Genomic DNA, 24,735 nt, shown 5'->3' with positions numbered 1-24,735 from the left:
TAAAAAAAAAAAACACTATACCAACAAAACGCAAAATCTGCATAAAATACTATATTGATTCATTTCATTTCATGTTGTGCCTAAGCTGTGCCATGCCCTGTGCTGGATTCACATATAATACATTGTCTAGAGCCCCAAGGGTGTACACGTTGTGTGCGTATGTGTGTTAAGAGGGGATGGGGACGGCTTATACCTGTAATCCCAGCACTTGGGAGGCTGAGTGGGGTGGATCACTTGAGATTAGGAGTTCGAGACCAGCATGGCCAACAGGGCGAAACCCAGTCTCTATTAAAAATACAAAAATCAGCTGGGCATGGTGGCCCACACTTTACAAAAACTTCTGGAAATGTCATACTTAATCCTCAGGGAAACTTTGAGAGGTAGGAATTAGTGAAAATACAAAATTAGCCGGACGTGGTGTAGTCCCAACTACTCAGGAGGCTGAGGCACAAGAATCCCTTGAAACTGGGAGGCAGGGTTGCAGTGAGCTGAGATCAGGCCACCGCACTCCAGTCTGGGTGACAGAGCAAGACTCCCTCTCACAGAAAAAAAAAAAAAGGGGGGGGGGGGTGGGGGCAACAGGTACCAAGGGACCATAATTAGTACAAGGTAAAATATAAGTGTGGGAGTGTCACATAGTGGTTAGCACTTGTTCTCAGAAGTCAGATTTGGTTTACAGTCCCAATTATGCGACTTGCTGTCAGCATGATCCCATGTAATTCACTGAACCTCTGTAAGCCTGTTTTTCCATCTATCAGACCAGATTAATAATAGTACCTACAGCCAGGCGCGGTGGCTTACGCCTGTAATCCCAGCACTTTGGGAGGCCAAGGCAGATGGATCATAAGGTCAGGAGTTCAAGACCATCCTGGCTAACACAGTGAAACCCCATCTCTACAAAAAATATAAAAAATTAGCCAGGCATGGTGGTGGGCGCCTGTAGTCCCAGCTACTTGGGAGGCTAGGGCAGGAGAATGGTGTAAACCTTGGAGGCGGAGCTTGCAGTGAGCCGAGATCGCGCCACTGCACTCCAGCCTGGGCGACAGAGCAAGACTCCAAACCAAAAAAAAAAATAAAAATAAATAATAGTACCTACTACTTCACTGAGTGTTGAAAGGAATAAAGCCAAAGTATACAAAATGCCTGCCACATATTAAACACTCAATAAATGTCTGCTAAAAAAATAATTTTTTAGGCCAAGCACGGTGGCTCACGCCTGTAATCCCGAGCACTTTAGGAGGCCAAGGCGGAAGGACTGCTTGAGCCCAGAAGTTCAAGACCAACCTCGGCAACATGGTGAAACCTCGCCTCTACAGAAAAATACAAAAATTAGCCGGGCATCGTGGCACATGCCTGTAATCCCAGCTACCTGGAGGGCTGAGGCAGAGGTTGCAGTGAGTTGTGATCCCATCACTGCACTCCAGCCTGGGTGACAGAGCAAGACCCTGTCTCAAAACAAATCAATCTTTAGCTCTCCATAAATGTTGGTCATTATCCTTCAGGTCTGCATTCCATTATTGTAAATTCATAAAACTCTAAAAGGCAGGAAGGGTGGGGTGGGTGGATGACTTCTGTAATCCCAGCACTTTGGGAGACCGAGAAGGGCGGATGACTTGATCCAACTCCAAAAGGAGTTGGAGACCTTCCTGGCCAACATGGTGAAACCTCGCCTCTACTAAAAAAATACAAAAAATTAGCCAGGCGTAGAGGCGCCTCTACTAAAAAAATACAAAAAATTAGCCAGGCATAGACGCATGCTTGTAATCTCAGCTACTGGGGAGGCTGAGGCAGGAGAATTGTTTGAACCCAGGAGGCGGACACTGCAGTGAGCCACGATTGCGCCATTGCACTCCAGCCTGCGTGACAATAGCGAGATTCCCTCTTTAAAAAAAAACAAAAAACAAAAAAACTCTAAAGCCAGACTCTTTTTTTTTGAGACGGAGTCTCACTCTTTCACCCAGGATGGAGTGCAGTGGCTCGGTCTCGGCTCACTGCAACTTCTCCTTCCCGGATTCAAGTGATTCTTCTGTCTCAGCCTCCTGAGTAGTTCGGGCTACAGGCGCCTGCCAACACACCCGGCTAATTTTTGTATTTTTAGTAGAGACGGGGTTTCACCATATTGGTCAAGCTGGTCTCGAACTCCTTACCTCAGGTGATCCACCCACCTCGGCCTCCCAAATTGTTGGGATTACAGACGTGAGCCACCGAGCCCGGCCCAGACTTCTTTTTTAAAAAACCAAACTTGGTGGCAAAACATCCAAAGTGAGGCTATTCATTTGACTTGGTACGAATGTTCATACACTTTGATGCAGAAATGTCAATAGGTTTGGCTACCCGGCGCTGCCCCACTCCTTGCTTGGTGTGTCATTCCAAAGTCTGAAATACATCTGGCCCCACTGGTTTCCAGTTAATAGTGATACTATATTTTTGCTAGGGAAAAAAGTTTTTGTTTTTGTTTTGAGACGGAGTCTTGCTCTGTCGCCCAGGCTGGAGTGCAGTGGCACGATCTCCGCTCACTGCAAGCTCCGCCTGCCGGGTTCACGCCATTCTCCTGCCTCAGCCTTCCGAGTAGCTGGGACTACAGGAGCCCGCCACCACGCCCGGCTAATTTTTTGTATTTTTAGTAGAGACGGGGTTTCACCGTGTTAGCCAGGATGGTCTTGATCTCCTGACCTAGTGATCCGCCCGCCTCAGCCTCCCAAAGTGCTGGGATTACAGGCATGAGCCACCGCGCCCGGCAAGGAAAAAAAGTTTTTTAGGAAGGCCCCTGTCATTCTTAGTCCATAGGATTTTTTTTTTTTTTTTTTTTTTTTTTTTGAGACGGAGTCTGGCTCTGTCGCCCAGGCTGGAGTGCAGTGGCGTGATCTCAACTCACTGCAACCTCCGCCTCCCGGGTTCAAGTGATCCTCCTGCCTAAGCCTCCTGAGTAGCTGGGACTACAGGTGCATGCCACCACGCCTGGCTAATTTTTGTATTTTTAATAGAGGCGGGGTTTCACCATGTTAGGCTGGTCTCGAACTCCTGACCTCGTGATTCGCCCACCTCGGCCTCCCAAAGTGCTGGGATTACAGGCGTGAGCCACCGAGCCTGGCAGATTATTTTTCACTTTAAACATTTTAGGAAAGACCCAAAGAATCCTCAGGGTTTACACTCACAGTCCCTCGATTCCTGTATATTCCAAGATTTGTGGGAAGAAAAAGTACTAAGCTTGGAGTCAGGAGGCCTGATTTTTCTTCCTTTCACCAAGCTTCTCTAGTTCTGTTTCATTATCCCCATGGCAACAACTAGCAATAGTGACTGGCATTTAGTAGGCCCTTCATAAATATATGTTGAATAAACTCTAAAAGAGGTAGCTTTTCATTCCAAGTTGAGTTCTCTCTTGGTCCTGTTGCAGGCAAGGGCAATGGTACCCTGCCCTAGGTGCACAAGTGTGCAGGAGGGATCAATCGCAGAGCCTTTCCGAGAGAAGGGGCCCAAAGCGAGTCAACTTCTCTACTGAGCTTCCCATGAGGATGCTGGATCCCCAATCCTAACCATGGAGGCGTCTGAGGGTCGCCGCCGTTAACGGGAATGATATGGCCCTTCCTCCCCCACTCCCCCCTCTCTTCTCCCCTTTCAACACTTGAATTGGGCTCTCCGATCCTTCCGCACAGCGCAGGACCCACACGAGCCCAGAACCATCGCGGCCTGCTAGTTCCCACCCCTCCCGTCCTGGAGGACCGTAGGTGGACGCTCTTGCAGAGCGCCTCTCGCTGGTTGGGGCGGGGGTGGGCGGAGCCAGCACCGTCTGGGCTGTGGAAGCGGAGGGTGGGGACACTCTGGCCCGGTTCTCGGTGGTGCGGGAGCGGGCGGGAGCAGCGGCCGCTCTGGTCGGCGGACGTGCTGCCGAGTAGTCCCGGAAGCGAAGCAGCGATGGCGGAGAGTCCGACCGAGGAGGCGGCAACGGCGGGCGCCGGGGCGGCGGGCCCCGGGGCGAGCAGCGTTGCTGGTGTTGTTGGCGTTAGCGGCAGCGGCGGCGGGTTCGGGCCGCCTTTCCTGCCGGATGTGTGGGCGGCGGCGGCGGCAGCGGGCGGGGCCGGGGGCCCGGGGAGCGGCCTGGCTCCGCTACCCGGGCTCCCGCCCTCAGCCGCTGCCCACGGGGCCGCGCTGCTTAGCCACTGGGACCCCACGCTCAGCTCCGACTGGGACGGCGAGCGCACCGCGCCGCAGTGTCTACTCCGGATCAAGCGGTGAGCCGGGGTTTTTCCTCCCCCAGCCCCGAGCTCCGGGGCTCGACCTTCCCCGCCCCCCACCCTCTCCCACTACAACTCATCCCCCACCCACTGCGCTGCCCTCGCGGCGGCCTACCTCCACGGCCCAAATCTTGCCAGCTCCGGGCGTCGGGATCCAACTCCCTTCTCCCCCCACCCTCAGACCCGCAAGCACCAACCCCCGCCTCGTGTGCCCAGATCCGACCCCGCCCCTCGACAACCTCCCGTGAGCCCTCCGTCTCCATTCCGGCCACCCTCCCCCACACCTCCCATCTCCGGGTGGAAACCTGACCCTTTCGCGCTTCAGTAACGCCCCCTCCCGCCTTCGGCGCCGCCCCTATTTCCCCTTCCCCACCCCAACCTTGCTAGATGCTGCCCGCAGGCCCCACCCATCGGTCCCCTCTCTTCTCCTCTGGAGCCCCGTTCCTAACACAGACGAACTCAGCTTCCTTTGCCTGGCCTCTGACTCGAGCCAGCCTTTCTTTTTATCCTCCGTTTTTCTCAGATTCCCTCCACACAGTCTTTTCCCCAGGTCTAGATCGCTTCCCTCGCCCCAATCTTTCCTTGAACCCCTTTTCCAGTGTCCCAAAGCTGTCCACACTTACGCCTCTTCCAGAAACACAGGCTACCTCCCCCCACTTCCCCAGTGCCACTCTGGATTGTAATATCCCACTCAGGAGCTTCTTTCTTGTAATTTCCCTCCCCCCACCCCCCACCCTCCCCGGGTCGTCTGTTTTACTTTTATGAAGCAAAGATACTCATCAAATATAGGAACAAAGGCCTAAGTCCTTTCTGTGCTTATTTCTTGGGTGACTGATCTTAGATCCTATCATTTAGTAGATGATGTTTTCCAGAAGCGCATAGAATAGTACCTGTCGCATAAGAAAAGGGCAGTGCTCTTTAGCTGCTATTAATCCTGAAACCTGTTTGACTTCTCCCCATGCCCCCATCACAAGCATCTTCGTTTAGTTCTTATTCCCCATGTTCCACGTCCTTTCAGATGTCTCTGTGTCTACTTTTCAAGGTTGTAATAAAAATTAATACAATGTGTGTAAAGTACCTGGCACAGTGCCTGACACAGGAGGTCAACTGTGGAGGGATTGCCACCTCTAACTGAAACTCGGCATTCAACTCTTTTCCTCCTTCAGCCATTTCAGTCATCCAATTCTGACATACCTTTGAGTTTGGCCAATGCTTTCCTCTGCTCTGTCGCCTATTTGCCCTTTTTATGTCCCTACCCACCCTAGCAAGTCCCTAGACTTTTCGCCACCTAGAATGTTCTTTAGCCCCTTGCTCTCAACTGATCCATTCCAGTTGGTGAGATATGAGTCAGAAATCTTATCTCCTATGGAAGTCCACATGTCATCTTCCAGATGGGAGATTCTTAGCAATTTCTGAGGGTCCCTCCCCAGCCTGAAGAGATCTCTACCCTGAGACACCCCTGGGCAAGAAGACCACCATGATAGTCTTACTCCCTGCTGGCTGGCTTGCTTCATACAATCCCCTTACCAATAAAGGTCCACTGTATAGTTTATAGAATTAGTTTTTTAGTGGAGTTGATGATGCCTTTCCAGTTACTAAAAAATCTTCATTTAGCATTCAGTCGTAGTACCTGGGAATCATGGAGGTGGGGAGTGAATGAATTGCCATGTGGGAGGAAGTGAGAGTAAGTGGAAAGTGGCTTTTCCAGGCTGACATTTGATGCCATTGGGATCTCTGATTTATTTCCTCTCTCCCTCCCCTCCCCCTGAGAAAACAATGCCCTTTTGATAATAATTTGCTCTCTGCCTGCCTGACAAGTACTCAGCTGAGATTTCTCAGCCAACAAGACAGTACAAACACTTGCGGTACCAAGCACCACTTTCTCAAACCCTGGCCTCATTGAGGTGATAACAACTGTCCTGCTCAAGGGATTCCCCCTTTCCCCCCCTTCCTCACTCCTTCCCCCACCTCCTCTTGGTGTTATACAGGGATATCATGTCCATTTATAAGGAGCCTCCTCCAGGAATGTTCGTTGTACCTGATACTGTTGACATGACTAAGGTATGTAACTTGATGGAGGTTTGGGGGGTTTTGGGAAATTGGGGGCCATAAGGTTGCAAAAGCCTAAAAGAGATTATTCAGCTCACCTCTCTGATTACACAGATGAAGAAATCAAGACCCCAGGAGAGTAAGTGGCTTGTCCAAGGTCACATAGTGAGGTGGAGCAGCGCTTTGAAGAGGTGTCTGTTATTAGTGTACCCCATAGGTACTGATTGGCTTGGAAAATCCCAGTTCATGTCTGTTGTCGCAGCTTGACTATTTATAGGGCATTCTTTCACTCTCAAAAGTGCTCCTGTTTGGATAATAAATTATATGATCACCCTATCCATTGTACTACCCAGCTCTTCCCCCATCCCGTTACTCTTGACATTAACTATGCTATGGTACTATAAATCAGATGTAGGGAAGGTTGGGAATAGGGCAAGCTTGACTGAAGTGTTTGTGGTTAAAGGACTTTGCTCAGGATCCTGTCCTTACTGGTTGCGTTTAAGTATCCCTTCCACCCCAAAGACTATACCTCTCTTGTCCTCCGCTCAGAGAGAAAGCTTAATACATAATGTCACATTTCTCTGGCATAGATACCTAGGTTTCTCTGTCACTGAGTGCTCTGCCCACAGAAGTGCAGTTGCACTTAAACTGATGTTAGAAAGAAATCATATTTCCTAAACCTAATGCTGTTTAAGTGAAACACATAGTTTTCTTACAGTAAATTTCTTACAGTAAAAATTCAGATTTTGTATTGTTGGTGTATCTTTTTTTGTTGTTTTGAATAGATTTCCCTTCATATTTATTTATTTTTTTATGTAGTTAGAAATGTTTTTCCTAGGACATCTTGTCCTCAGTCAAGTACCAGTGTTAATAGCCTAGTACCTGGGGTCCCAGAGTTGATGCCATGTTGAGACCAGTTGAGTTTACTATTCCAAATGACTGACAGCCAGAATATGACGTAGGGTCTTGCCAGGAGGGCAAGGTGGGAACTATAGACTTAGGCATTGGATTGCCACGTCCTTTTCCTTTTGCTGTTCAAATGCTTAGCAGACCTAAATGCCTAGGAGCCTTTGTGGAAGAAGAAATATAACTGAGTCAGTTCAGGTTTTCCTCCCTTCAGGGAGGGAAATCCTGTTGAAGAATTATGGCTTGAGGGGGAAGAGAATTTAGTGTCGTTTTCAGGGCGGCTGATTTTTTTTTTTTTTTTTTTTTAAACAGTATTGGGGAAAGTTCTGGGACTGGTCTAATGGCTCTGAGTGGACCCTGAGTCTTCCCCATTTTCAGTCATGATGTGCTGCCTGAGCCACATCCTCCACAATAGGTTTGATCCTCTGCAGAGGAAGCAAGCAGATATCCTAGGCATCCATCACACCCCCTAACCCTGCTCTGTTACTGGCACTGGGCTGTGGCCTCCAATCCCTTTCCTCGTCTCCTTTCATCATACTTTCCCTTCGTGCCACATAAATGTAGGGTGGGGTTGCATCATATGCATGTTTGGCCTGGGCAAATCCAAACATATATTCAGTCAAAATCTGTGTCGATTTCTCAAAATTAAAAACGCTAGGGTTATATTTTATAGATAAGCATATTATATTTTTCCACAGTGGTGTTTTATCCATTATATGTAACACTGATCAGGGAGGTCTGCACAAAAAAAAAAAAAAATGCTTTAAGAGAGTTTTAGGGGATACTCAAGAGTGATTTTGACTAGATTCAGTTTTCGCCTTGGGCTCTAACTTTAGAAGTAACCCCTGAGTAAGATGTCATTCCACTGTAATGAGATTTCTTAAAATTCCAAACTTACGTATTAGTATGAGTGAATACAGGATGTTCCTTCTGCATGGTGAGGATATAGAACATGTGTACCAGATTATGGGCTCTGCTTGTGGTGTGGGTAGTAGGTGGAGGGTAGCCAGGAGGGCGTGGGGTGGGTCGTCACCTCACAATTTTGAGATGGGGTTTTATTTTGCAGATTCATGCATTGATCACAGGCCCATTTGACACTCCTTATGAAGGGGGTTTCTTCCTGTTCGTGTTTCGGTGTCCGCCCGACTATCCCATCCACCCACCTCGGGTCAAACTGATGACAACGGGCAATAACACAGTGAGGTTTAACCCCAACTTCTACCGCAATGGGAAAGTCTGCTTGAGTATTCTAGGGTAAGAGGAGACTTTTAAGTAGCCAAGTCGGTTGTTAGCAGATAATTACTCTAGGTCAGCCTTTATCAACCGGAGTCCCTCATCTGAACTACAGAACACAGAAAATGATTGAGTGACTCTTCTCAAATCTCCTCAGGATGGTATGTGACTAGTATCATTCTAGATGCAGAGGGGAGAAGTTAATCTATTACAGTGGAAACCTTTGAGAAGTGGTTCTCTTAAGAGTGTGGCCCTGAGCATCTGGGAACTTGCAGCCGAGCACTTTCTGGGGCCCTATCTTAGACCTACGAAAGAAACTCTGGGGTTGGGGCCAAAAATCTGGTTTTTTTGGTTGTTGTTTTTTGTTTTGAGATGGGGTCTTGCTCTGTCGCCAGGCTGGAGTGCAGTGGCACGATCTTGGCTCACTGCAACCTCTGCCTCCCAGATTCAAGCGATTCTCCTGCCTCAGTCTCCCAAGTAGCTGGGGCTACAGGCGTGCACCACCACACCTAGCTAATTTTTGTATCTTTAGTAGAGACGGAGTTTCACCATGTTGGCCAGGTTGGTCTCGATCTCTTGACCTCATCATCCACTCACCTTGGCCTTCCAAAGTGGTGGGATTACAGGCCTGAGCCACCGTGCCCGGCCCAGAAATCTGTTTTTTACAAGCTCTCCAGATGATTGTGGTGCATACTGCAGTTTCAGAACCACTCTCTTGGGGTGTTAAGGCCTTATTTTCTCTCCTGAACAGGTTGAGAAAGGCTGCAGGTCTGTGCCATTCAAGATTTGGGGTGTCTTAATTTGAGTCTTGCAATAAGTTGCTTTGAAGGCAGTGGCGGTGGTGGTGGTGGTGGTGATCATTATGGTTTCATTTTTGTTTTGTTTGTTTTTGTTTTGTTTTGTTTTGTTGGTAGAGGCAGGTATCTCACTATGTTGCCCAGGCTGGTCTTGAATTCTTGTCCTCAAGCAGTCGTCCTCTTGTGGCTCCCAAAGCACTGGGGTTACAGGCATGAGCCTCCATGCCTGACCTGATTATAATATTTTAATAATGACAAATGTCTGAGATTGGAAATCACATTAGATATGAAATGAGTTTCTAGTGCATCTTCTTTCTGGATGCTTCTGAGGTTTTGCTTCATAGAGTTCCCATTTTAGTTGCCTTTGGGGGCTGAAAACTCAGTGTGGACGTCTTCTAGCATATTTTGGATTGGTGTTTTTATAGTGGTCTGAACTTCTCTGGGACAGAGAACACGTGCAGGTTGAAGTTGAGAAAGTACCCCCAAACTGATTATTCTGTTTTCCTGCTATCCAGCATGTTTCCGGGTTTGTGTGAGGGAAGGGCAGCATTTGAAATAAACTTAGAGACATGATTCATTTTTCTAGAACTTGCTCAGACCCAGGGATATGTTCTGCTGTGATTTTGGCAGTGAAGAAGTCCTTTAAAGGAGGTTGTCCTTAAAGAAATACTTCATCTCGTTAGGGTACTTAATTAATTGTCTTTGCTGGTAGGCTAAAACCCATGATTATAAAGAAATTTAGTCGTTGCTTCTGTATGAAATTTGTTCGCGAAAGCGTGTCTCAAAGTAGGCTCTCCCTCATTGGGTCAATATAAAACTCTTTTGAGATACCAGCCACAGGACAGTGGGGTAAAAGTAGTAGAAGTGTGTTAGGTAGAAAAGGAGAAGCTGCCCTGAAATTGAAAATTTGCCATAAAGAATCACAGAGTAGAAAATTTCAGCCGGGTGCGGTGGCTCACACCTGTAATCCCAGCACTTTGGGAGGCCGAGGCGGGTGGATCACCTGAGGTCAGGAGTTCAAGACCAGCCTAGCCTGGCGAAACCCCGTCTCTACTAAAAATACAAAAATTAGCCGGGCGTGGTGGCGCATGCCTCTAGTCCCAGCTACTCGGGAGGCTGAGGCACGAGAATTGCTTGAACCTGGGAGGCAGAGGTTGCAGTGAGCCAAGATCACGCCACTGCACTCCAGCCTGGGTGACAGAGGGAGACTTTGTCTCAAAAAAGAAAGAAAAGAAAATTCTTAGGTGTTCCTAGTTGACTGTATTAGCTTTATCAGCCATGTTTTTTTTCCCTCTTTACCTAGAAAACAATGTTGGGCTGACTTACTGACAAAAGAAATTTAACGAGAGTTGACTCTGTTGTAAAGCTTCAGAGAGCAGTAGGTCTAGAGTTCCTTGGGGAGCAAAGCTGAAAAGAGAGAGGCACTTAAGAGCAGTCCCCAGTGAAGTTACTATTAGGCATTACTGACTTGGGCTTTCCTCAAGTACAGCAGGGAAACAGAAGCGGGCAGTCAACTTGAACAAGCCAGTCCTGGCTTAGGTTGTGTTCGGCTTCCAGCTCCGGTGCCATCTCTTCAATTAATTGAGCTAAAAATAAATGTCATTAACATCCAAGCTGTCCCCTCCCCCTAATACTTGGTTGGGTTTATGAAAGAGAGGAACAATTTTGGTATTTGATGTTTTCCATATATTATTTTCAGACCTTCCACTGTCTGGAAACACCCCTTATTCGCTTCCTGTTCTTTGGCAGAGTTGTGTAGTCTTAAGAGAATTTGACACTCCTTGGGGGTTTGATACAGAACTGGATCCCCAATAGCCCCACCACATGGCCTCTAACCAGATGGCTTCAGTCACCTGTGTCCCTTTATGCTCAACTTCTCTCTCCCCTCACTAACTCCATCACCACCCATAAACGAGCTCTTTGAGATCCACGGAGATTAACATTTAGACAACTTTGGAGCTAATTGCTTACCTAATTTCTTTTGTTTTGATTGTCGTAACTGTTTCTAGTACAAAGAAAATCCCTTCAAAGTTACATAGCTTGCTATTACCTGTTCTTTTGCCCCCCCCCCCCCCCCCCCCCCCCGATTTGAGGATTAGGCAATTGACTGATTTCTGGTGAAATCAGAACGTGAGCATGAGACAGAGGCTGGGAAATTCCAGAGTATTAATAGTGAAAGAGAAACTTATGGTGAGTCACTTATGGTGGTGTTGCCGGGCCCCAGGGTACTTGTTCCCTATTCTTTCTCTGCCTCACCCTCCATCCCTTCTGATGTGTTTACAGTACATGGACTGGACCTGCCTGGAGCCCAGCCCAGAGCATCTCCTCAGTGCTCATCTCTATCCAGTCCCTGATGACTGAGAACCCCTATCACAATGAGCCCGGCTTTGAACAGGTAAGGCCAGATGGGCCTGGCTCTGGGGTGTAGACTATTGTTTTTGTTTGTTTGGTTGGTTGGTTTTTTTTTTTTTTTTTTGAGACAGAGTCTTGCTCTGTCACCTAGGCTGGAGTGCAGTGGTGCAATCTCAGCTCACTGCAACCTCCGCCTCCCGGGTTCAAGCCATTCTGTCTCAGCCTCCCAAGTAGCTGGGACTACAGGCGTGTACCACCATGCCTGGCTAATTTTTATATTTTTAGTAGAGATGGGGTTTCACCATATTGGCCAGGCTGGTCTCCAGCTCCTGACCTGGTGATCCGCCTGCCTCGGCCTCCCAGAGTGCTGGGATTACAGGCGTGAGCCACCGCGCCCAGCCAGAATAGTGTTTTAAGAGATCTGCTTGGGAGGTTTTTTTTGTTTTGTTTTGTTTTGTTTTGGACCTAGCACAGCCCCATATACTACATTTGTTGGTATAGGGAAAAAAAGGGAATTGACACGTGTTTTCTAGTAATGAAATTTTTTGCCGACCACTGTGGCTCACACCTGTAATCCCAGCACTTTGGGAGCCTGAGGCAGGCAGGTGGATCACCTGAGGTCAGGAGTTTGAGACCAGCCTGGCCAACCTGGTAAAACCCCATCTCTACTAAAAATTAACTGGTCAGAAGTTTGAGACCAGCCTGGCCAACATGGTGAAAACCTGTCTCTACTAAAAATACAAGAAATTAGCTGGGCGTGATCACTTGAACCCTGGAGGCAGAGGTTGCAGTGAGCTGAGATCATGCCATTACACTCCAGCCTGGGTAAGGAGCGAAACTCCGTCCCCCCACCCCCCAAAAAATAATAATGGCAGGGCGCAGTGGCTCACACCTGTAATCCCAGCACTTTGGGAGGCCGAGGCGGGCAGATCACAAGGTCAGAAGTTTGAGATCATCCTGGCTAACACAGTGAAACCCAGTCTGTACTAAAAATACAAAAACTTAGCTGGGTGTGGTGGCAGGCGCCTGTAGTCCCAGCTACTCGGAGGCTGAGACAGGAGAATGGCGTGAACCCGGGTGGTGGAGCTTACAGTGAGCCAAGATTGGGCCATTGCATTCCAGCCTGAGCGACAGAGCGAGACACCGTCTTAAAAAAATAATAATAATAATGAATTTTTTTATTTGTGAGAGTTACAATAAGTATGTGACTTGGATTCCTTTATAGCATGGGAGTCAATGGACTCATTTGGAAATTAATTCTAACCTGCTTTGGGGGTTGTGGCATCCAGTGGGTTCTATGTGCCTGTATTCTCAGCATCCCCTAAAGTTGCTCTGTAGGGACTACTACCCAGTCAGCTGTTCTTCTGGGGTTATGGAGGACTGTTACCTGCAGAGTCAAAGGAGCTAGTCATTAGGAGTCCCGGGCAAGACTTTTTGAGTTAACAGTGCCAACGAGAAGGTGGAGAAAACTCACATTTTTCCAAGAGCATGCTCTGTGCTGGACACTACCAAGTTTTTATATATAATTTGTTGTTTAACCTTCATACTATGTGAGGTTAAATATTGTTATTCCCATTTTCAAGTGAAATAATGTTGCCTCAGAGAGGTTAATTAACTTTCACAAAGACACACAGATCAGGATAGGACCCCAGACTTACATTGGAGCCCAACTTCTCCCACTCTTCTGATGTGCCTTCCTGAATTACTCATGAGCACGGGAAAAAGTTCCAGTGATAGTCCCAAAAGAAAATGATTCCGGATAGGTGATTAGAACAGCTTTATTTATTTATTTATTTTTTGAGACAGAGTTTCAGTGTTGTTACCCAGGCTGGAGTGTAATGGCACAATCGGCTCGCAGCAACTTCTGCCTCCCAGGTTCAAGTGATTCTTCTGCCTCAGCCTCCCGAGTAGCTGGGATTACAGGCACGCACCACCACACCTGGCTAATTTTTTGTATTTTTAGTAGAGAAGGGGTTTCACCATCTTGGCCAGGCTGGTTTCGAATTTCTGACCTCAGGTGATCCACTCGCCTTGGCTTCTGAAAGTGCTGGGATTACAGGCGTGAGCAACCATGCCTGGCCAGCTTAATTTATTTTTAAACTACTACGTATGACACCAACTTTGATTATTCGTCTATAGACCTGAACAAAGGATAATAAAATACCTTTCAAAAATGAAAAATAAAAATTTTTTTTGAGACAGAGTCTCACTCCATCGCTCAGGCTGGAGTGCAGTGGTGTGATCTCGGCTCACTGCAGCCTCCACCTCCCAGGGTCAAGCAATTCTCCTGCCTCAGCCTCCTGAGTAGCTGGGACTACAGGCGCACACCACCACGCCTGGCTAATTTTTGTATTTTTAGTAGAGGTGGCGTTTCACCATGTTGGCCAGGCTGGTCTCGAACTCCTGACCTTAGGTGATCAGCCTGCCTTGGCCTCACAAAGTGGTAGGATCACAGGTGTGAGCCACAGAGTCTGGCCTCAAAAGTTAACAAAAATTATTTCCTAACCCATCCTTTCTCCAAACATTCATTTCAGGAGGAGAGTCTAATTGAAATAGACCTCATTAGTAGGAGCTGATTTTTAGGTCTTGTCTTTTTTTTTTTTTTGGAGGCAGACTGTCACTCTGTCACCCAGGCTGGAGTGCAGTGGTGTGATCTCAGCTCACTGCAACCTCTGCCTCCCAGGTTCAAGCGATTCTAGTACCTCAGCCTCCCAAGTACCTGGGATTACAGGCACACACCATGACGCCTGGCTAATTTTTGTGTTTGTAGTAGAGATGGGGTTTCGCCATGTTGGCCAGGCTTGTCTTGAACATCTGGCCTCAAGCAGTCTGCCCACGTCAGCCTCCCAAAGTGCTGGGATTACAGGTGTGAGCCACCATGCCCAGACTTGTGTTTTTTATTTTTTACTTCTACAATGACTTGCAGTTGTTTTTATTTTATTTATTTATTTATTTTTTATTTATTTACAGGCACACACCACCACGCCCAGCTGATTTTTGTATTTTTAGTAGAGATGGGGTTTCACTGTTTTGGCCAGGCTGGTCTCCAACTCCTGACCTCATGATCCATCTGCCTCGGCCTCCCGAAGTGCTGGGATTACAGGTGTGAGCTACCGCGCCTGGCCCATCAGCTACTTTTATCAGAGGCCAGGGCTCTAATTGACTGGGGTTGGTGGTAAGAGGGAGGAGAAGGGCACAGGAAAAATTAAAGGAGTGGAGGCCATACTCCCCTTCTGTTCACACCATAGTGAGACCCTGTTTATATTGACTTTCTAGACCAAAGTTGAAGTTTATCTTTCGAAGCTTCTGATAGATTTATTTCTAATTGTACTATTTCTTTGAGACAAAGTCTTGCTTTGTCACCCAGGCTGGAGTACAGTGGCACAGTCATAGCTCACTGAAGCCTCGAACTCCTGGGCTTTAGCCATCCTCTCACCTCAGCCTGCTGAGTAGCTGGGACGACAGGTGCACACCACCAATGCCCAGCTAATTTTTGTATTTTTTATAGAGACGGGATCTCACCATGTTGCCAATGCTGATCCTGAACTCCTGAACTCAAGCGATCCGCCTGCATCGGCTTCCCAAAGTGTCGGGAGTACAGGCATGAGCCATCGGGCCCAGCCCTACTTCTGATTTATAATAATTGGTTCAATGATGGTGGGACCCTAGAGACATATAACAGGTAAAGGGGTTAACCAGGAAGCATCCTTTACTTGTTGATGCCTGAAGGTTTTCTACACTGAGACTCTTCACTTCATTTATAACTTTTTGTCCCACCATCATTCTTTCTGTCTTTTTTTTTTCTCCCCCTAAAGAGACAGGTGTTTCCCAGCCTGGGCAAAGTTGTGAGACCTTGTCTCTACCGAAAAAATTAAAAAAAAAAAAATAGCTGGGCATTGTGACATGTGCCTTGAGTCCCAGCTACTCGGGAAGCTGAGGAGAGGAGCATCGCTTGAGCCCAGGAATTCGAGTCAGCAGTAACCTCTGATCATGCCACCACTCTCCAGCCTGGATGACAAAGCAAGAGCCTGCCTCTTAAAAATTTTTTAAATAAAAGACAAGCCGGGTGCAGTGGCTCATGCCTGTAATCCCAGTGCTTTGGAAGGCTGAGGCAGGTGGATTACCTGAGGTCAGGCATTCAGGACCAGCCTGGCCAACGTGGTGAAACCCTGTCTCTACTAAAAAATAAAAAAACTAGCTGGGCGTGGTGACAGGCGCCTGTAATCCCAGCTACTTGGAAGGCTTGAGACAGGAGAATCGCTTGAACCCAGGAGGCGGAGGTTGCAGTGAGCTGAGATCGTGCCATTGCACTCCAGCCTGGGTGACGAGCAAAACTCAAAAAAACAAATAAATAATAAAAAATAAAAACTTCGGGCCCACCATGGTGACGAATGTCTTTAGTCCCAGCTACTCAGGAGGCTGAGGTGGGAGGATTGCTAGAGCCCAGGAGTTCGAGGATTGCTAGAGCCCAGGAAGTCAAGGCTGCAGTTAGCTGTGATGGTGCCGCTGCACTCCAGCCTGGGCAACAGCAAAGACCCTGTCTCCAAAAAGAAAAACTGAAAAAACAGGAACTTACTTTGTTGTCTAGGCTGAGCCCAAACTCCTGGGCTCAAGTGATCCTCACACCTTGGCTTCCTGAGTAGCTGGGACTATTAGTTTATGCCACCAGGCTTAGCAACCCTACCATCATTCTTATGTTTGGTTATTTCCCACATAATCTTTACTTGATAGACCTTTCACTTCACATTCAGGAAAATATGATGGATCTAGTTTGCTGGTTATAGGCCAAATGACCTGTAACCTGTTGGTATATTTGGAGGGTGGTGGGGGTGAATGGTGTCAAAAATAAAGGTGTGGTTGCTCTTCATGGATCTGCCATACAGTGGGAAAGGTATCTTTTTAGTTTGTGTGACTGGCTGACATACCCCATACTAATCTTGAAGTCCCTTCCCATTGGTTTTCTTTTTGCTTAATTTTTGGGATACTCTGGCATCTGTTACATTATAGGAGAGACATCCAGGAGACAGCAAAAACTATAATGAATGTATCCGGCACGAGACCATCAGAGTTGCAGTCTGTGACATGATGGAAGGAAAGTGTCCCTGTCCTGAACCCCTACGGTATGTGTCAAGAGGGCTTGCTTGGTATTCCTTTCGGGCATTTGGGTAGTTGGCACCTTTGGGGCAGAGTACAGTGTTGGGTACCAGAGGGAGATACGAATGAAAGATGTGGTTCCTGCTTTTAAAGAACAAGTGGCTGAGGGTTACCCAAGAGGAAGTTCAGAGAGCTACTCTGTTGTTGGAGAATGCCATGCCTTTGGGAGAGGCAGTCCACACCCTCAGGGAGCTTCCAGTTTGATGAAGGCTTGGACGTACTTTTTTCCAGCCAAATGTGTAGAGTACTTCATAATAAGACTCATTTCTTAGTGCTGAAGTTATTTTTAAGTGCCAAAACTGGATGAGCAATGTCAGGGTTAAATAAATAAACTTCTAGGAGAATTTGGAGTAAGGTTTGGGATTAGGGATGGCTGATGAAAAACAATGGAGGTGGAGCAAGTCATGAGTTGAAGTTGGGATTCAAATGGTGAGTATTGGCTTGGTGGTGGCTCACGCCTGTAATCCTAGTACTTTGGGAGGCTGAGGCAGGAGGATCACTTGAGCCCAAGAGTTCGAGACCAGCCTGGGCAACATAGGGAGACCCCACCTCTACAGAAATTTTAAAATTAGCCAGGTGTGATGGCACGCTCCTGCAGTCACAGCCAGTCAGGAGGCTGAGGTGGGAGGATTGCTTGAGCCTAAGAGGTTGAGGCTGCAGTGAGCTGTGATGACACCACTGCACTCCAGCCTGGGTAACAGAGCAAGACCCTGCCTCAAAAAGAAAACTAATGGTGAATATTACAGTCACACTCATAATTCCCGATGTGTAGGGGAAGTCAACCACGGGCAGTTAGGTGTTCCTTTTTCCATTTTCCATTTAAAGATCGTTCTAGAGGCAGGGCATGGTGGCTCACACCTGTAATCCCAGCACTTTGGGAGGCCAAGGAAGGCAGATCACCAGGTCAGGAGTTCAAGACCAGCCTGACCAACATGGTGAAACCACATCTTTACTAAAAATACAAAAATTACCCGGGTGTGGTGGCACGCACCTGTAATCCCAGCTACTCAGGAGGCTGAAGCATGAGAATCACTTGAACCCGGGAGGCGGAGGTTGCAGTGAGCCGAGATTGCACCACTGCATTCCAGCCTGGGCAAAAGAGCGAGACTCAGTCTCAAAAAAATAAAAAATAAATAAAATGAAAAGATCTTTGTAGAAAACAGATCTGGACTTGGGAATGGTAGGTATTTAATTTGGCATTAAGGTTAGGTAAAGAGGCCAGGTGTGGTGGCTTGCGCCTGTAGTCCTAGCACTTTGGGAGGCCGACACAGGCAGGTCAGTTGAGGTCAGGAGTTCCTGAGCAGCCTGGGCAACATGGTGAAACCCCGTCTCTACTAAAAACAAAAATTAGCCAGGCGTGGTGGCATATGCCTGTAATCCCAGCTTCTCAGGAGGCTGAGGCAGGAGAATTGCATGAATCCGGGAGGCAGAGGTCACAGTGAGCTGAGGTTGCACCACTGCACTCCAACATGGGCTACAGAGCAAGACTCCATCTGAAAAAAAAAAAAGGTTAGGTAAGGAAGGGGTGACCTGTACCCCTGGGTTTCTCACACTTTTCTGCTTGTTTTCCAGAGGGGTAATGGAGAAGTCCTTTCTGGAGTATTATGACTTCTATGAGGTGGCCTGCAAAGATCGCCTGCACCTTCAAGGCCAAACTATGCAGGTAATACAAACCCTGCTGCTAATTGCAGAAGCCCTACAGCTGGCCATGTAAAAGCCCCCCACAAGCGTGGCATCCACAGCTGTCATAGAATGACACAGCTAAGGCTGGGTTCAGTGGCTCATGCTTGTAATCCCAGCACTTTGGGAGGCCAAGGCGGGCGGATCACAAGGTCAGGAAATCGAGACCATCCTGGCTAACATGGTGAAACCCCGTCTCTACTAAAAATACAAAAAACTAGCCAGGCATCGTGGCGTGTACCTGTAGTCCCATCTACTCAGGAGGCTGAGGCAGGAGAATCACTTGAACCCAGGAGGCAGAAGTTGCAGTGAGCCGAGATTGTGCCACTGCACTCCAGCCTGGGCAACAGACCGAGACTCTGTCTCAAAAAAAATAGCCAGGCGCGGTGGCTCACGCCTATAATCCCAGCACTTTGGGAGGCTGAGATGGGCAGATCACCTGAGGTCGGGAGTGTGAGACCAGCCTGGCCAACATGATGAAACCCCGCCTCTACTAAAAACACAAAAAATTGGCTCAGCGTGGTAGCATGTGCCTGTAATCCCAGCTACCTGGGAGGCTGAGGCAGGAGAATCGCTTGAACCTGGGAGGCCGAGGTTGCAGTGAGCTGAGTGCACTCCAGTCTGGGCAACCAGAGCGAAACTCGGTCTCAAAAAAAAAAGAAAGAACGTCACAGCTAAAAGCAACCTATATCATTTGAGGGACTGAGAGCCAGAGAGGAGACTGATTTTCATGAAGTCATAGGGAACTCTTTACTTTCCTTGGTCAGTAGCCTCTTTTTTTTTTTTTTTTTTAAGGCAGGGTCTCACTCTGTTACTCAGGCTGGAGTGCAGTAGCTGGGTCACAGCTCACTGCAACCCCAGACTCCCAGGCTCAAGCAGTCCTCCCACCTCAGCCTCCCAAGCTGGGACTTACAGGTGTGCACCACCACAGCTAGTTTTTGTTTTGTTTTGTTTTTTGAGACAGAGTCTTGCTCTGTTGCTCAGGCTAGAGCAATCTCAGCTCACTGCAACTTCAGCCTCCCAAGTAGTTTTGGGATTACAGGCATACGCCATCATGCCCAGCTAATTTTTTGTGTTTTTAGTAGAGATGGGGTTTCACCATGTTGGCCAGGCTAGTCTTGAACTCCTCACCTCAAGTGATCTACTTCCCTCGGCCTCCCAAAGTGCTGGGATTACAGGCCCTGTTTTGTTTTGTTTGGTTGTAGAGATAGGGTCCCACTCTATTGCCCAGGCAACTCCTGGGTTCAGGTGATCCTCCTCCCTTAGCCTCCAAACTGGGAGGCTGAGATTATTACAGGTGTGAGCCACTGCACCCAGCCCATAGTGTTTTCAAGCTAAGATGCGTTCAGCCCTCCCAGAATCTTAGGGATTATATGAATCCTCTATTCGAATTCTGTTCCCAGCCCTGAGGGGTGATCACAGAAACAGTAGCTTAGAGAAACAACATACCTGTAGTGTCACATGTTGAAAGATTGCTATTCAAAGATGATAACCATTGTTCATTCTTTGCCTCTACTGGGAAAAGTGTGCTTTTGCTTCCCATAAGAACTCAAAATTTAGGCTTGTTTTAAGGAAGGAGGCTATCATTTACCAAATTGTAGATAGACAGCCAGGTGCGGTGGCTTATGCCTATAATCCCAGCACTTTGGGAGGCAGAGGTGGACAAATCCCTTGAGGCCGGGAGTCCAAGACCAGCCTGGCCAACATGGTGAAACCCCATCTCTACTAAAAATACAAAAATTAGCCAGGCATGATGGCTCATGCCCGTAATCTCAGCTACTTGGGAAGCTGAGGGATGAGAAATGCTTGAACCTGGGAGGCAGAGGTTGCAGTAAACTGAGATTGCACTACTGCACTCCAGCCTGGGCAACAGAACAAGATTCTGTCTCAAAAAAAAAAAAAAAAGACAAACACAAATTATAGATAGACTAATGTAAATCACCTGGTTGGTAAGAGGATGAGAATTCTCCTGTCCTAGAGAATCAGTTCTTGTGTGTTTGGATCATCTTACTGGTGGTCTTGCTTAGAAATGGGATACTCGTGGGGCCTGGTGCAATGGCTCATGCCTGTAATCCCAGTACTTTGGTAGGCCGAGGCAGACAGATCACTTGAGGTCAGGAGTTTGAGACCAGCCTGGCCAACACAGTGAAATCCTGCCTCTACTAAAAATACAAAAATTAGCCAGCTGTGGTGGTGCGTGCCTGTAGTCCCAGCTACTTAGGAGGCTGAGGCACAAGAATTTTGCTTGAACCTGGGAGGCGAAGGTTGCAGTGACCCGAGATCACGTTGCACTCCAGCCTTGGCGATGGAGCCAGACTCCACCTCAAAAAAAAAAAAAAAGAAAAAGAAAAAAAAAGAAATGGGTGACTTGGATAATTGACTAAGATTTCTTAAGGCTCTCTCCAGCTCTCGTACTATGTCTGTTCACCCACCCCAACACCAACAGCAGTAGGAGGAGATGACTTATGCCCTCCAGTGCTACTTATAAATGGTAGTTTTCTCTTCCTTCCTTCAAGGACTTTCCACCCACCTGTCTCATTTAAGCACAAAGGGCAGGGCTGGCTCAGGGCTAAGTTGTCTCCTAAACCCTTTTTGAGAGTGTATCAATGACATATGTCCTAGTTTGTTCCCCATCAGGAATTCTAATTGCTGGTATCCAACAGCATTAGCAATATCAGTGTGTAAAGGAAAAACAACTGGTGATGAGGGATGGGAAGGAGTACAGCATCTGGGCAGGAGGAGAATTAGAGGAGCTGGAGCCACGGATGAAAGAAACAAGATTTGCAGAATTGACAGCTCCATAGTAGTAAATGTGGAGCTCAGTCTTGAGGGAGTTAACTCTCATGAACGAGAAGTGCAGGCTGTAGTCCCAGTGACAGTGACTAGCATCCACTGCCATCCCACTCAGGATGAGGGTAATGTGTGGGCAGAAGTATGGAAGGAGTTTTTGTGAGAGAAGCAAAGAACGTGAGAGGGAAAGTTGTGTACCTTTTGGGGGCTGTTGCACTGCTTTGCTGCCTAAGTCCCTATATAGTATTTTAAACTCTTTTTTATACCATCCACTCAACTAGTTGTTTTTGAGACTTTGGGGACAATTAAACCTTTCTGTACAACATTTAGGGATCTTTGATCTAGAACGAGAAGGACTAAGATCGAGGCTGGGTGGCCCTGGAGCAATGCCCAGAAACCTGGATGGGAATGGAGTGACGAGTCCCTGGGGAGGAGTACGGGTGCTTATCTGAAAGTCAGAACTCTTAAATTCTAGACCTGCTTCTGACCTTAGAAAAGCACATTACCATTTTTGAGTACAGAGAATAAAGGGCAACTTTTACCTTCTGTGGTTTTTATGAGGTTAATTAAAAACATAGGCATACTTAACAATTATAATTCTGGTCTTGAATTTCTCATCCCTATCTATCTCACCCTTACTGTCCCTTCTTCCGGATATTGGTTTGCTTTTGAGGAATACCAATACATTTTCACTCTAGCCCAAGCTACACCTATTTGGGGCGGTAAGAGTGTCTTTTTTTTTTTGAGACCAAGTTTTACTCTTGTTGCCCAGGCTGGAGTGTAATGGTGCGATCTCGATCTCAGCTGACTGCAACCTCTGCCTCACTGCAACCTCCGCCTCCGAGGTTCAAGTGATTCTCCTGCCTCAGCCTCCCGAGTAGCTGGGATTACAGGCATGCGCCACGACGCCCGGCTAATTTTGCATTTTTAGTAGAGACAGGGTTTCACCATGTTGGTCAGGCTGGTCGCAAACTCCCAACCTCAGCTGATCCGCCCGCCTCGGCCGCCCAAAGTGCTGGGATTACAGGCGTGAGCCACCGCGCCTGGCCCAGGTGTCATATTTTTAAGCAAAGGTTATTTTGCCTGCTGTTTGGGACTGCCTGTGCTGTTAGGGACTGCCTGTGCTGTTAGGCCTTCCTGCTCCCATGGCTCAGAAGTTGAGCTTTCATTTCACATGGGCCCGAAGCTGCTTTCTCTAGGATCAGCCACCCAGACTTGAATCTTCCATCCCCTTGTCTCCTTTCCCCACAGGACCCTTTTGGAGAGAAGCGGGGCCACTTTGACTACCAGTCCCTCTTGATGCGCCTGGGACTGATACGTCAGAAAGTGCTGGAGAGGCTCCATAATGAGAATGCAGAAATGGACTCTGATAGCAGCTCATCTGGGACAGAGACAGACCTTCATGGGAGCCTGAGGGTTTAGACCCTGCTCCCATCTCCCCTTTCCCCCACTCAAGAGTCCCAGCAGAATCCCTTCCCCCCACCCCAGGGATGGAGAGGCACTGTGTATCTCCCTCCAGACTCGAAGTCATCCTGCAAGATGGCAAGAACCAAGCAAGCTCGGATCCCAGGGTGTGGGAGTGGGGGCCTGTTCCCGGTCTCACCTCCTTGGCACTGGAGCATCTGGGGCTTTGTTCATCCATTCATCCCGTATCAGGGGCCAAGGTACCTTTACAGGAGCACCTAGAGCGAGGGCCTTTGGCAAAAACAAAACAACCAACACACCTCTCCACAGGGCCAGCTCCTTAGGGATAAGTGGAAGACCGAAATTGCAATTCCAAGAGGGAGTGTGCCCAAATGATTTATGGGGATACCTGGAAGGGAGCTTGGGGTGGGGGCTGTCTGTGACACTTAAGCAGTCTGGGTGGTTGTCTATTTGTCTGTCTTCAGTCTTGAAGCAGGGCTTCCCAATGCCCTTTTCCTCTCTGCCTTCCTTCCCCCATTATTTCCCACAGGCCAGCATAATTTTGTTTTTCCTAATTTATAGTCACTGTTCTAGACAGACCAAAGAGAAGGAACAGTGGTGGAGTCTAGGCTGCTGATCAGTAAGCTTTACCTAGCACCTGAGCACCTTTCTCCCCTCCCCCCTTTCCTCACCCTTTTCTAGATGTAAGACAGAAGGTAAATGTGACTGGGACTTAACCAAGGTCTTGGTAAAGCCTGCATGGCACCGTAAGAAGCTGAAAATACTGTTTGTTCCCACAATCACTGATTTGAAAAGTTCCCAACACAGGCAGCTGCTGTGTATATGGGATTAGAGCCACTACATAGAATAGTCTCTTACAGATTTTCATAAATACTAGTCACAATAAGGGTATTTCTCTTGGGGGTGGAGTAAGGGGGAGACTGATGCTAGTCCTTGTTGTATTTTGTTGGGCTGTCCTTGTGTATTTTCACCCCAGCCTGTAGTCCTCCTCACTTCAACCCCAGGGATTTGTGGGGAGCAAGGGTAGCCAGTGGCAGAGGGGGTTCGGGCTGGGACTCTGGAGGCTCCTCCCCTTCTTTCTCTTCCTTCCGCCTCCCCCGTGCCCCCAGCTGCTCTTGTCACTGGCTCTGATGGGTATTTGCCTGGCTATGTTGCTTCTCTATCTGTATTTAGCTGCAGTGATCCTTTAGCTGGTTGGCTCAGAAAAAAAAAAATGTGCTTTAGGTGCCCTGTAATCCTGGGCATCAAGGGAATCCATCCTTCCCCTTTTTGATATGTTCTCCCCGTACTTCCAGATTTATTGTTATGGCTCCCAGTGGGTATTGGCGATTCTTGTGATGCAGGGCCTCAGTCAGTGTCCAGCCATGCATAAGGGAGAGGATAGTGTGTACCTGCCCTGCCCTCTGCTATGAAGGTCTCTGCCTTGTGGATCATGGGACTCCCCTTGGAGGATCTGTGCAGAGGGGGGCTGGGCACAAAGGAGAATGTCCTATTTGGGAGGGCAGGAAGCAAAGGAACTGGACAGTGATTGGTGGGCTTGGGGAACGGAAGTTTATCTTGGATACCCTTGAAGAGGCTGGGTCTCTTCACATGAAGATCGAAAAGGGACCCTGCTTCCAATTTCCCTCTTCCATTCCTCGAGCTACTCTGGGGCTTAGAAGAATGCTCTTGGTCTGTGGGTCCAGTGTTCTCTGTCATCCATTTAAGTGTTCCCACTTTCAAGTGACAATCCTCTCCTTGGCCCTGCCATAGGGCAGAGCATGTCTGGCATAGCAGCCTGACTTTTATGCCCTAATCTTGAGTTGAGGAAATATATGCACAGGAGTCAAAGAGATGTCTTTATATCTGACTGTATATAAATGAAGTTTTTTTGTTTTTTTGTTTTCCTTTTTGGTGCAATAAAGTTTGTTTTGGCAGAAGGAGGAAGTGCCTGTGGGTGTGGGAGGGCTTGTGTAAAGGAGGAATGGGATCATCTTGTCAACCACACCTCACCTAGGCCTGGAACTGTTAGGGAGAAGGAAAGTGCCATGAATTGTCTGGAAACCGAAGACTTGCATAACATGGTGGAAGGGCAGGGTTGGGTGGGGAGAGCAGGGCAAGTTTTCTCATTGGAAATG

General features: G+C 47.9%; 1 protein-coding gene across 1 annotated transcript; it reads left to right on the top strand.

Moving 5' to 3' along the window:
• Positions 1 to 3,768: 3,768 nt before the first annotated feature.
• Positions 3,769 to 24,537, top strand: UBE2Z (ubiquitin conjugating enzyme E2 Z). Its single transcript, XM_031010729.3, has 7 exons — positions 3,769 to 4,229; positions 6,221 to 6,293; positions 8,254 to 8,441; positions 11,501 to 11,612; positions 16,577 to 16,689; positions 18,296 to 18,386; positions 22,445 to 24,537. The coding sequence occupies exons 1-7, from the start codon at positions 3,913 to 3,915 to the stop codon at positions 22,613 to 22,615; spliced, it is 1,065 nt and encodes a 354-aa protein (XP_030866589.3). The 5' UTR covers positions 3,769 to 3,912; the 3' UTR covers positions 22,616 to 24,537.
• The last annotated feature ends 198 nt before the right edge of the window (positions 24,538 to 24,735 follow it).

The sequence above is a fragment of the Gorilla gorilla genome, chromosome 4 (assembly GCF_029281585.2).
Source record: "Gorilla gorilla gorilla isolate KB3781 chromosome 4, NHGRI_mGorGor1-v2.1_pri, whole genome shotgun sequence".
In the NCBI taxonomy this organism is placed as follows: domain Eukaryota; kingdom Metazoa; phylum Chordata; class Mammalia; order Primates; family Hominidae; genus Gorilla; species Gorilla gorilla.
The sequence above is the reverse complement of the archived record's forward strand: the minus strand, read 5'-3'. Positions and strand labels throughout refer to the sequence as shown.